This window comes from Phaethon lepturus, unplaced genomic scaffold (genome assembly GCF_000687285.1).
Source record: "Phaethon lepturus isolate BGI_N335 unplaced genomic scaffold, ASM68728v1 scaffold7339, whole genome shotgun sequence".
Lineage (NCBI taxonomy): Eukaryota > Metazoa > Chordata > Aves > Phaethontiformes > Phaethontidae > Phaethon > Phaethon lepturus.
Window position 1 is genome coordinate 5,786 of NW_010562694.1, and position 11,881 is coordinate 17,666.

Sequence of the window (11,881 nt, forward strand, 5' to 3'; positions counted from 1 at the left end):
ACCCGGCATTTTCCGAATCGCTCGCCCGCTCTGCGGGTCGCTGACGATATCGCCGGTGTTGTCCAGCAACAGAGTGCAGACGGGTGGAGTCGTCTGCCTGCGCAGCGTTCCGTTCATTCCCCGAAGCGGCTCGCGCGGCGGCAGGCTGCTTCAGCCCATGGGAACGTTTCTGGGCACAAAAGCTCTCAGGGAAACGTCCTTTTACATTTCTTTCTGCATTTGAAGCGTTAGAATTGGATTGCCAAAGGATGCCTTCCTCACGTGCCCTGTCTTGAGCCCAAATCAGGAGGACTAGGTTGGGACCGCTCTCTGTGGCACTGGTTTTGGCGTGCGGATGTCCGGGGCATGCTGGGAGCAAGTGGGCAGGCCCCAGTTCGCACCAGATTCGTACTTGCTTGCCGACCCTTGCAGCAGCGAGCCCACGGGAGGAGTGCTCTCGTTGCCCCAGGACCGGAGCTGAGCCCAGGCGTGCCAGATTACCAGCGTCTGGTGCGTTTGGGACAGGCCTGGGAGGCGGGAGGGACGCGGCGGCTGGGCAGGTGAGAAGCAGACGTAGTAAATCCCCTGAGCCTTCCTGGAGCAAGGAGGAGGAGAAGGGGAGCCGAGGAAAGCTTGTGCAACAGGGGTGTGCCTCGTCGGTCTGCCTGCGGGGTGAGGCAGTTTGTTCATCTCTGTTGCTCTGGGGCTGCGCTTTTCCCCCGGAAACGTCCCTTTCAGGAAAAAGCAGGGCAAGTTACGTCATGACAGCAATATGTGCGATCCACCAGTTCTCTCTCATGGTATAACGTGTCTTGCATGAATGATTCCAGTCTGGTGGTGATTTCCCTGGACACTTCCCAGGCTCACTACACCGCTTCCCTTTGGGAAATAGGAATCACTTTCTTTTGTGCTTCGAGACGGAGGAAGGTGAGGAAATAGGGGTCTTTAAGCAATAACGTATGGCTTGTGTTATTAGCAGGAAATCTATAAAAGGCTGTAGTGGTGCCTTTCCAGAGGAAAGGCCAGGACTGCGGTGCATCCTTCCCAAAAGGAAGCCGAGGTTCAACCCGGGCGCGGAAATCCACCAAGGGAATGGCACAGCAGCCGGGAGAGCATCCCTGGCTGCCTTAGCAGCCCGCTCAGCTAGCCCAGCGCGGCAGAGCATCAAGTCCTACGGCCTGCAGGTGGTGGTACTTGGGCTTATTTTCGTGGCATCCTTGGCACGGCAGGACCACAAGCAGCACAAGGGGAAATACCAAAACCTGTCCAAAGGGTTGCACATGACCCTGTGTGCCGTATCAGCCCTGCCGTGGGGAAGGGAGCTGCTGCAGTACAGAAGGGACTTTAAGGTCCCAGCAGCTCCGCCTGGATCCCGTCCAAAAGGATGAAGCCAGGAAGCTAGCAGCAAAGCTCAGAGGAGGACTGCCAGAACATGCAGACATGCAGAGCCAGAAGCCTTAATGGCTTCCCCAAATGGGAAAGAGAACCTGAAATGTCTTCCCGATCTGTAGGGAGGGAGAAATGCCCGGGGAGGAGCAGCGAGCATTGCACCCAGGCCCAGGCGTGTGGGATTCCCCTTCCAAAAGCCAGCAGCTGTAGAACTCAGAACATTGCTGAATGGCCATTGCTGCTTGATGCACATGGTCCTCGTGGGCCAGAAAGCCAGTGAGCCATGCCCCGGGTACGTGCTCACACTGGGCACTATAGTCCAGCCGAAATACTCCCACTGAGGCCAGTTTTTACTGGCACAGGACAGGCCCCTACCAAAAACGCGCGTCCCAGCCCATGCATTACCTTCGGAGCTAGCAAAGCTGAGGGTGTGCGAGCTGTGTATGGCCTGCAGAGACCATAGACCTAATAGACCATAATAGGACCACTGCCGTAAAATAGCGTCTTGTGCTAAACATGGAGTGGCTGGAGCTGCTGCGGGTATTTTGCTTATTAATCTCTCTGCCTGCAGTGCCCAAGCTCCTTTCTCTAGCGGATACCCCCAGCCCTTCCTAGAGGTGCGAGAGGCAAAGCATGTGAAAAGGGGATGTTCAGCCCTTCTTTTTGGCTTTAGCAATATATGGACATAAATGCAGTGGGACTTTTTGGACATTCTTGGTATCGAAACAATATAGAAGTGTTTTGCATACCGCAGTCTTCAGGGTAATTAGAGCTGGCTGTCCGAGGCATCGTTTGTCTACAAGGTGGGATTTTCAACATCACTCGGTGCTGGTTACAGTCTCTCCACAGTAACCAAAGGGAAAATTGAAGCCATACTGTGAACTTTTCAGAATCACAGCTAAGCAAGAAAGGAAAAGAGAGAAAAACGCTAATTGTGTAAAATAATGTCTCTATTGTCTCCTGCTGCTTCGCTCTCCTCACCACCTCATCTATGCCATCAATGTACAACATCTGTACCAATTTGGGACAAATATTACTAATACCTGGTCATTATGTAGCATTGGCTAGTGCTAAAATATTTTCTATAGGAGGATGAGATTTGTTTCCTTATCAAACAGCACAATTATGGGAAAAAATCTCCTAACTTTGCCAAGAAACAGAATAATTTCACACCTTGCAGCACCGTGCTCTATCTACTGCACCACACCGTCCTTTAGCGTCTATGAACGCAGCTCCTGCACCTGGAGTTTCCATCTAACCTTCTTTGGAAACAAGCAAATTGAGGTTGCATAAAAAGCTTCTTCCCAGTTTTTAGTCAAAACCATTTTGTTATTTTTTATAAAGAAACAGAATTCTTCTTGATAGCCTTCCCATTTTCCCATAACCTCTCTTTGTATTGCAACATCCAAGTTTATATAAAGTACTTCAGAAGAAGTTAGGCTTTAAATATGTAAAGAATCCACCTGAAATTACACGATTAAATGTAGGTTTGTATTGATTTGTAGCTCTCTGCAGTACTTAGCCTCATTAGCAAATACGTCACTTGAAAAATATGTAGGAAGCGTCACATAAATAAAGGTGTAAAATATACCCATAGGCATATACATCTGGCCAAAAGCAAGGGGGGTGTTTGAGGGAAATCCTCCACGCCAATCTTGTGCTTCCCACCAGGGGAAGGACAAAGTCACCTGGCTATGACGCTGTGTCACATCAAAACTACAGTCATGTTTAGACACCACGGCAAGGAGACAGGACCTTGGAGAAAGTCATTCGTCATAATGAAAAGCCCAGACATCTCATTGACGCCGCAACACTGTTTCTCTGTCAGCCGCACACTGGGCTTTCGCACCACCGTCTCTTCTAGATGACATTTCCTGCAGAGCAGCAGACTCCTATGGCTGGGCTATATATGTGTGTACGGGTGGGGAAGAGAGAAAAAAAAAGATAATTTTCCCTGCAATTTTCCTTCTCCCTTTTTTTTTTCCAATGCACCAGAACAACTGTTTTAGAAATTATGGTTTTCTGCAGGAGCACATGGATGTTTACTGCCAGTAAAACATTAAAATATCTTTGGGCTTACTGGAGTAGCTAACAGTCCCCAAACCCAGGCAGCCTGACTTCTCCCACAAACACTCTCCTTCATCCGGCTGATATAAATTATCTATTTTCTACTTCTCCTGCAGTATTTGAAGTTGTGTGAGATGCAGCCACCAGGAGACAGCTTCACCATCTACGTGCTAACGCTATTTCAGCCTGTTTATCGAGCAGTGTGCATCAAATCCTCAGCTGCAAGCTGACCAGCGGCAGTTTACCCTAGCCAACGTATTTATTGTAGCTGTCCCTAAAACACACCATACCACACCACCTGCTCCTGACAAATGTCGCGTGGTACGCGTTCCTGACAGCCCTGACAGTCAGCCCTGAGGGGGCTGCATAACCCAGACAGTCCGCGTTCTGCAACCAGACCGTTGGCGTAGACCCGCAATGGGCTGTGCCCGGGGGAAAGCGTAAGGGATGCTCCTCGCACCCCAGGGAGGCCGGATCCAGAGTCGGCATCCCACGGCATCCTCCAGTTAGGGCCCGTGCTGCTCTGCAGGCTGCTGTAAGAGGACCGGCACCTGGCGAGAAGCCACCGGCCGTGCCCAAGCGTGATTCAGAAGGACCAGTCCTGGTAGGCGTGTGGCAGGCAGGCAGCAGCTTCCCTTTGAACTGCTCGACCTAAACGTCAGAACCGCTTGGCACGGCCCACTTGGCCCTGCTGCCGTGCAAACGCAGGTTGGCACGGGCACGTGCGATGAGTGTGCTGGTGTTCAGCTCTAGAGGAAAGCACGGGAGGCGAGCAAACGCGGATTGCCCTGCCTTCCCTCGGCGGTTTCAGCGAGCCGCGGAGCTCACCCTCCGCCAGCTGCGCACTCAGACCTGCTCAGCTCCTTTTTGACTTCCAAGAAGACTACCCAACACTCAGGGCAGACCTAAGCTCCAGGCTCACAGGCTGAAATAACACAGATACAGAAAGAAAAGCGGGTGAAACGACAGCTCTGTCGCTGATGCACCTCTGTTCGTCTTTTCGCTGGCTTTGTGGATGAACAGAGCGCCTGCAAAGGCTCTATCTGATGAGTCCCGAGGCAGGGGAGAATCGCTCACATCTCTCTGCTTGCTCTGTTTGCTCCGCACAGATTGAGGGGCAGGAGCCTCTCTAAGCAGCAGGGGTGCTCCAGCAGTGCTGGATGGAGGCACCGTCCCCAAGGAGGGTTAGTGATGGCTAATTCACACTGGCCACTCTGCCAGTCCTCTCCCAGTTATGCCCAGGGCTTGTCCAGCCTCTGGACAAGTCTGGAGGTTAAGTTTAACACAACCACCACCACAGGAGCTCAGGTCCCGTCCCTGGCACCTTTCTTGAGACACAGGCAGTTTCAAACAAGCGTCAGAAAATTCTTGCAATGAAGCAAAGCCCTGTCGGGGCTTGTCCTTTTACATAAAAGCTCTAGCTGAGGTTGATAACATTACCGTAGCATACTCCATTTTCTAGAATAATGCAAACAAGACACTTGAGGCACTGTACAGCCTGGAGCCCCGAGCTAACTGCTTGCAAATCTCTCCTGCAGGTCACGGAGGAGAGGACCTCTCGCTTTCTGAAGCAACGGGCAGTAGATGGTAAGTTTGCCGGTCCTTGCCCCCATCCCGAACACCTTTGTTTACCCGGGTTCTGCAGTCACTGCCGCAGCACCCTTCTGGCAGACACCTCCCCACCCTCCCTCCGCTCTCACCACCCAAATCCCTCCCAAGCCAAACAAGCCGGGGCAGACAGAGGCAAACCTGGGCGACAAGGTGCAGGGAGGTAACTGGGGCCATAGAGGAAGCGCAAGCATTGCTAACCCCGGGACTGAGCAAGCTCGCTCCTCCTAGTGCGGGCACAGACCTCCTCGCGGCTCTGGGAGGTTGGTGCAACCCCCTGAACACGCCAAAGCAAGGCTTCGGGAGCCCGGGCACAGCGCGCGCTCAGCCGTGCGCACCACACCTCCCCTCCGTTCGCCCTCAGCAATGTAAGACACGGCTGTGACGTGCCCTGTCAACACCACAGCGGGCCTGACAAGCTCGCTCATTCTGAAAGGGATTTTATTACCTCAGCGGTGTCAATAAAAACACAGAGCAAATAACTCCTGACTCAAATGTACGCAGAAATGGAGAGGGGCTGCACACGTCGCCTGAGCGGCATCGATCACCGCTCGTATCTCGTTGACCTGAATAGCAGCACACGTCCTTACACGCTTTTTTTTCTTTTTTCCCCTCAGTTACAGATACACTTTCCAGTGCAGAAAAGCCAAGAGCGCACCTGACAGGTAATGCTTGTTCAAAAATAAAGAGTTTCCCACGGGTATTACAGCAGATGTGGTGGTGTGATAGATAATCTTGGTTTATATGGGTCTGATAGGATCAGGTGTTGCGGGAAACATGGGGCAAATAATCGCCAGCTTTGCGTTGTTGACCACGACAGATTGACTGCAGCCTGTGCTTGTAGAAAAGGGCCCTTGAAGGAAGTCGTTGAGAGAAATCTTGCCAATTTTCCAAGCTATTTCTTTCATTGAATGAGTAGTTCTTGTAACTGAACTTAAAGAGGTTCTCGGTGTCTTCGTGATCTGCTGAAAGAGCCCAAGTGAGCCCTCACATAGCAGTGAATTGGGAAGGACTACCAGTTTTGGAGCAAAATCAGGTCAAATAAGACCAGTTTTAGACCTTATTTTTCTGCAAGGCATGACTCGGGCCACACACGCTGTATTCCCATCAAATAGCCTCCTGATTTTATGGAGCAAGCCAGGGAGGCGTTATGCCCAGCTGAATGCCTCCGAGCCCTTATCTCGTCAGGAAGGTGCTGTCACAAAGCCCTGTTGCAGGGTGGGCTGCCACACATTTCCGAGGGGCTGCTGGCATTTGCAAGGCCACCGTTTCGCCACCTCAGCCTTGAAGGTGTAGCTGCCATCACAGCAAGGACACTGTCCTGAGCCTTCCCCCATCCTTGCCAGCTCCTCCCACCTGGAAAATTTATGTATTACCAGAGAAGAGGAAAAAGTTCATGGCTGGTTCACATGTGGATGGAGTTGGGTGCTGAAAGGCTCTCCAGCTGCTCTGACCTAAGGCAATTTATACCTTCCAGAAACACAGCTCACCGCAGAGGCTTCCCCAACAGCCTGTGTGTCGTCCCAGTAACTTGAAGCATGCAAGAATGGGCACGATGCTTCACGCAAATTCACCTACAAGGTCACGCCAATCAGTGTTCCAGGGCTGATTTCTTTCTCAGCATAGTTTACTTTCCCGAATCCACACGCACCTTCCCAATGCACATCCTTGGTCCCATTCGCTCTTGCATGTGGGTTGCTAGAACTCCCAAACTGACCTGTCCTTGCCCAAAACACATCTTTGCTTAAGTGCAAGTTTGCAAGCGCAAAAGGACTCTATCTGCCGGTGTAAATCTCTCTGCTTCCCCTGAGTCCCCACGTGGCAGAGAGACCCTGAGGCACCCGGTGCAGCTAAAACGGACCCGCAAGACAAACCGAAGCACAGCTTTGCTGATGGGAACTTCCTCGGGTTGCACACAAGGAAGCCACAGGGAAGCACCCAGCAGTTTTCTTCAAATTTCCTCAGGCCCCCCATTCGCAAAACCTCCTTCGCTGGCATTCCCGAGTCTCCCTGGGACGGTGCCCGTCCTCTTCAACCTGCTGTTTCGGGCCAGTCACTGTTGGCCATAGCAAGGAGCCTGAAAAGGAAAAAGCTAAGGGGATTTTATCACTTCTTTTCTGTGCAAAAATGATATACCCAGGCTGCTGTGCTACGTAGCCATCAGGGAACCTAATTTCCATGAACTTATCTTTGACCATTTTTTAACCAAGCCTATTTTTTTTGCTCTACCCTGTGGCACAAGTTCCCAGGCTTAACGGTGCATCGCAGTCAGAAGATATTTCCTGTTACTTTAAACTTGCTGTATAATAATTTCTTGGGTGCTACCCTGGTCTTGTCTTCTCCTCTCAGAAACCATGACACGTGTAGAGAAAGTGAAAAAGAAATAATTATTCTTTAGAACTTTGTTACATTCCCCCACTTCAGGCAGCTTCTTTTCAAAGCGAAGGTGGCAGACTGCATGCTCTCCCTTGTAGGAAATCTCTTCCAGATCTCTGTTCTCTCTGCCTTTTTCTCGTTTTAGGCACATATATTCCAAGGTAAGAGCAGAGGAGTGAGAGGAATGAGAATTAGCCACCGCTGAATGTACCACCGAATTAGCAGTAGCAGAATGAATTGATGTTTTGGTCTCTATTCCTTTATGATGAATTTTCCACCTGCTTTTGGCCTTTTTAACACACACTGGGCATTTTGAACTTAGGCAACCTGCTGTCAAGATCTCCCCTCCCTGGGTGGCTATAGCTAGTGAAGAATGGCACAATCCATGTGAACACCTAGCTAGGACTTCTCTCCATCGCCATTGTCTCTCATGCCCCAATTTCCATGTGGTGCTGACGGTGCCGTGCCATGCCATAATCCTCTCTCTGACTTACTTGGTTGCGCCGCGAGTCACGATGCCTATTCCTTCTCGTCACCAGCCTGTGGCATGGCTGGACGAACTATGTTGCAGGAACCCCGTCAAGCACCTGACTAGCATTTATTGTGCTGCAGTGGTATCGGAGCGATCCACTAAATCTGGGTAGAACATCACTTTCGGGTTCCACTTGATTGTTGGAAGCAATGACCTTTTAAGGGCAGTTATTAAACTCCCAGGGCACAATCTTGAGCAACAGAGACCCTGCAGTAGATGCTGTACAAGAGCTTTACTTCAACAGGAGACTCGGACTCTAATCTCTTGCTGAGACCAGGAGTCTGGCCTCAGAGTACAGTGTTTGGCATCAGGCTCTCACAGCGGTGAGGGCTAACAATTGTAGAAACCCCACAAGTTCAGTAATGTGCCACAAAATGTACCCAAAGGCTGCCGAGCAACAGGGATTCTCCAGCAAGGGAATAAACCAAAAAGGATTTGGGGAAAGGAGAAGTAATTTCCCATGTAACGGATGCCAAAAATTTATAGTGGAAGGGAAAGTTGAAGGAACTGTAGCAAAGATCCTGTATTAAAAGCGGGTTTTATTTAATTCAAGAATTAGCATAATACGTATACTTGCAGGAAGTATAGCTCCATATATTTATCGAATAAATAAATGACGAGTACAAAGTACAATGGCTGCTAGAAAAGGAGCTATACTGTATTCAAAGGCATTTGAACATGCATTTTTCCTCTTGACCTGTGTTGAAAGCATTGGAAAAATCAATTAACTTGAAAATAGAGAGCATCAATAGAGTGAGCTTTAACCTAAAAGGGAGGTTATAGCTGTAAAACTTATGAGTTGCCTAATTCCAGAAGTTATGAAATCTTGTACTTCATTTGAGATGCTTGTTAGTTATAAAAAACATTGGAGAATTGAGTGTCACTGACATTTTAAATGCGTCATTGTACACAGAAAAGAGTATTTCACATGCAGCTTCTCTTGAGTTGCAGCCCCAAAATTCCCAAGACAGAAAAGAGCCCGGGACATTTTCTCGAAATATTCTGATCTTTTGAGATCTTTCCCATCTCAAACAAGTTTTCATCTGTTACCAACTGATCTCCGCGAGGTATTACTCCAAGCTCTTGTAAACCTTAGAGTAACCCAAATGCTACTTTAGTTTTATGCCAGGACTCAGACCGGTCCCTAAACCCTAAACCAAGAGGTAGGTGAGGAAGGAGCAGACCGTGAGTACTTTCACTTTCTTTTATTCCTCTCTATCAGGCAAAGCTCCATTGGCTCTAAGCCTCACAGTCCTTATAATATGTCAATAATTTAGTTTGGCTTGCTATCACAATCCTTGTCTATCATTCTCCCACACAGAAGTACTCTCCTTACGTACTTTGCCTCCTGGGGAAAGATCAGAAAGATTTGATACTTCAGCAGAACTGACAGGCAGGCTGAAAAAAAGCCATTATGTTGTTGTGCTACTCAGAGAATATGCAGGAAATTGCACTCCTAACACCTCCTTGTCTCCTTACGGATTATTTATTGCTAGAAAAGAGAGGGAAATGGATGCCACTGGGAGCTGAGCACATTAGTTTTTCTGAATCTCATTTCACCCAGGATAAACCTAACGGTTATTGCCAAAAGAATTTCAAAGCTTTCCTTTACCTACATTCAGTTTGCCTCCCTGCCCATGCACATACACCCCTTCTCCAAATGCTGAATCAAAATCAACTTTAAAGATTAAGTCAAGCTCATGAAAAAGTTCTCATTTCCTGGAAATCAGTTGCCTCAGTCTTTCTCAGCATTTAACATTAACTTCCCAGGTTCATTTTAATACCTGGCAGAATCTTAATGGTTTTTATCCTCTTCATTTTCACTGCTTCAGCTTCTGTTTTATCACAATTTTATGTGGCAGTCACAAAAGAGCAGAAAAAAATCTTTTGCTTCCGTGCAGAAAAATGAGTAAGTGCTTGGGCTTATTCTCCTGATTGTCGTATGAGATAAATTAAAATGGTGGAGGAGAGGCAAAGGGAATAAGGCAGCAGTTCCCTGACTCTTCCCCTGAGGCTCCTGCAGCCTGGGGAGCATCCTTGGCTTGGATCAGGCTAACTTTGGGGTCTGGATTAGAGCTCTGCTAAAAGACTGGGAAAAAGTCTGGAGGAAAGCTGAGGCTAACACCAAACTTAGTGTTTTGTTCCAGCAAAGCATTCTGAAAAAAAATTGAGATAAAAATGTTTTTGAGCATAATGTGTTGCTTTGGAGTCAGGCCTTTGAAGCCTCTTGAAGTGGGGTCTTCTGAGTTTTTGGTAAAATCAAATGACACTGGTAAACCAAAGGCAATTCTATAGCAAAAAAAAAAATTCATTGCGAACACTGAGGAAGAAAAGCTTGCCACAAGGGCTAACAACGCTGACATACTTCAGAAGCAACTTGGCAGGAGAAGAAGTTCAGATGTCTCAGTGCTTGGTGGTAGGTCATGCTGATCATTGTGAAACTTCCACAAGCGCAGCGGTCTCTAAGAAACACAATTGCAATCCATCGCTACTGAAGAAAATGATGATTTAATAATATCTTTTACTGCCCCGAACCATTAGGTACAGGCATGGTACCCCTGTGCACAACTGCCCCAGCACAGGTTTCACTTACGGACAAGGTTTTTACTCTGTAAAATAAGTAAGGTAGCACCCCGGACCCACAGGGAAAAGCCATCCGTATTGCTCCACAGTGCCATGAGAGTCAGCCTTTAGGAAGGACAGTCTCATCGTCCTGGATCTGGCCCACAACCAGGACATCCAGCTGCAGCATACCCCTTCAGGCAGCCTGCGATGGCCAAGGTCTTCCAAAAGCATCATTGGTTTTAACTCCCAATTGCTCAGATCTGGATACCCTATGGACACCTTCCAAAAATATCACTGGACAGTTGGCCTGCAGCCAGTTCACCTCAGTTTTCAAGCTGTAAAATAAGAATATTTCTGTCCTATCATTTTGATTACCCTACTTAAATTGCTCACCCTTTGGCGTTGAGATCTCATGCTGCATTCGGCAGTATATCCCTGCCTGTAGCAAATTAACCCACCTCTTCTCCCTCTCTGTTCCTCCCTCAGTGAAGAAACAAGATCTTGCCAACAACGTGGGAAACCACCTGCCCATCCTGCAGTGGGAAGACGAGCGAGGCTTGGCCTTTACCAAGAACAACCTGAGTTATTCCAGCAGCGCACTGGTGATACCTGTGTCTGGGGACTACTATGTCTATGCTCAGGTCACGTTCCGAGGGCCCATTGAAAGACACAGTAAAACAAATTCTGTCACTGAGATCATCACCAAAGTCACTGACAGTTACCCTGAGCCCACCCAGCTGCTGACTGGCACCAAGACCCTCAGTGAAGAGGGAAACAGCTGGTTCCAGCCCATTTATCTGGGCGCCGTGGTCTCCTTAGAAGTAGGAGACAAGCTAATGGTCAATGTTAGCGACATCAAACTGGTGGATTACACTAAGGAGCACAAAACTTTCTTTGGTGCCTTTTTACTCTAGGTGCCTGGCAGCAGCTGGTGGGGGCTTTCCTTTGGGGCCATGGCGTGACCTCACTGGACCTTGGCTTTGTGGGCGTGTGTCGGGGTGCGATCTCTGTGCTGTTCTTCTTCTTCTGTATTGTCACTTCCCTGCAGCTCCCTGCAGCCTTAAATTAAGAGGTAGGAAAAGCTGAAGCCACAGACTGAATTGAAACAAACCAAAAAAAAAAAAAAAAAAAAACCCCAAACAAAAAAAAAAACCAGAAAAATGAAAGTGAGATTGAAGGAAATAATATATTTTTGAAAGTAAAAACTGAGAGCTCTTCAAAACTTTGTAAGCTGGGAAGAAACAGTTTATACCTGTGGGCAGGAATATTGATCTTGAATATTGCAGCTAGGCTACATCCACTAACCCACCTCCCATACACAATTTCCTCAACTCAAAAAAGTGTTTTGAACTTTCTCCAGCACTG

At 48.5% G+C, this 11,881-nt stretch overlaps 1 protein-coding gene across 1 annotated transcript in view; it reads left to right on the forward strand.

The window, feature by feature from the left end:
- LOC104626431 (tumor necrosis factor ligand superfamily member 15-like) overlaps positions 1-11,430 on the forward strand; it is a 13,352-nt gene extending 1,922 nt beyond the window's left edge. The window contains exons 2-4 of the mRNA XM_010294353.1: positions 4,974-5,022; positions 5,661-5,708; positions 11,003-11,430. Coding sequence (XP_010292655.1) covers positions 4,974-5,022; positions 5,661-5,708; positions 11,003-11,430 — 525 coding nt within the window. The remainder of the gene's footprint in view (positions 1-4,973; positions 5,023-5,660; positions 5,709-11,002) is intronic.
- The last annotated feature ends 451 nt before the right edge of the window (positions 11,431-11,881 follow it).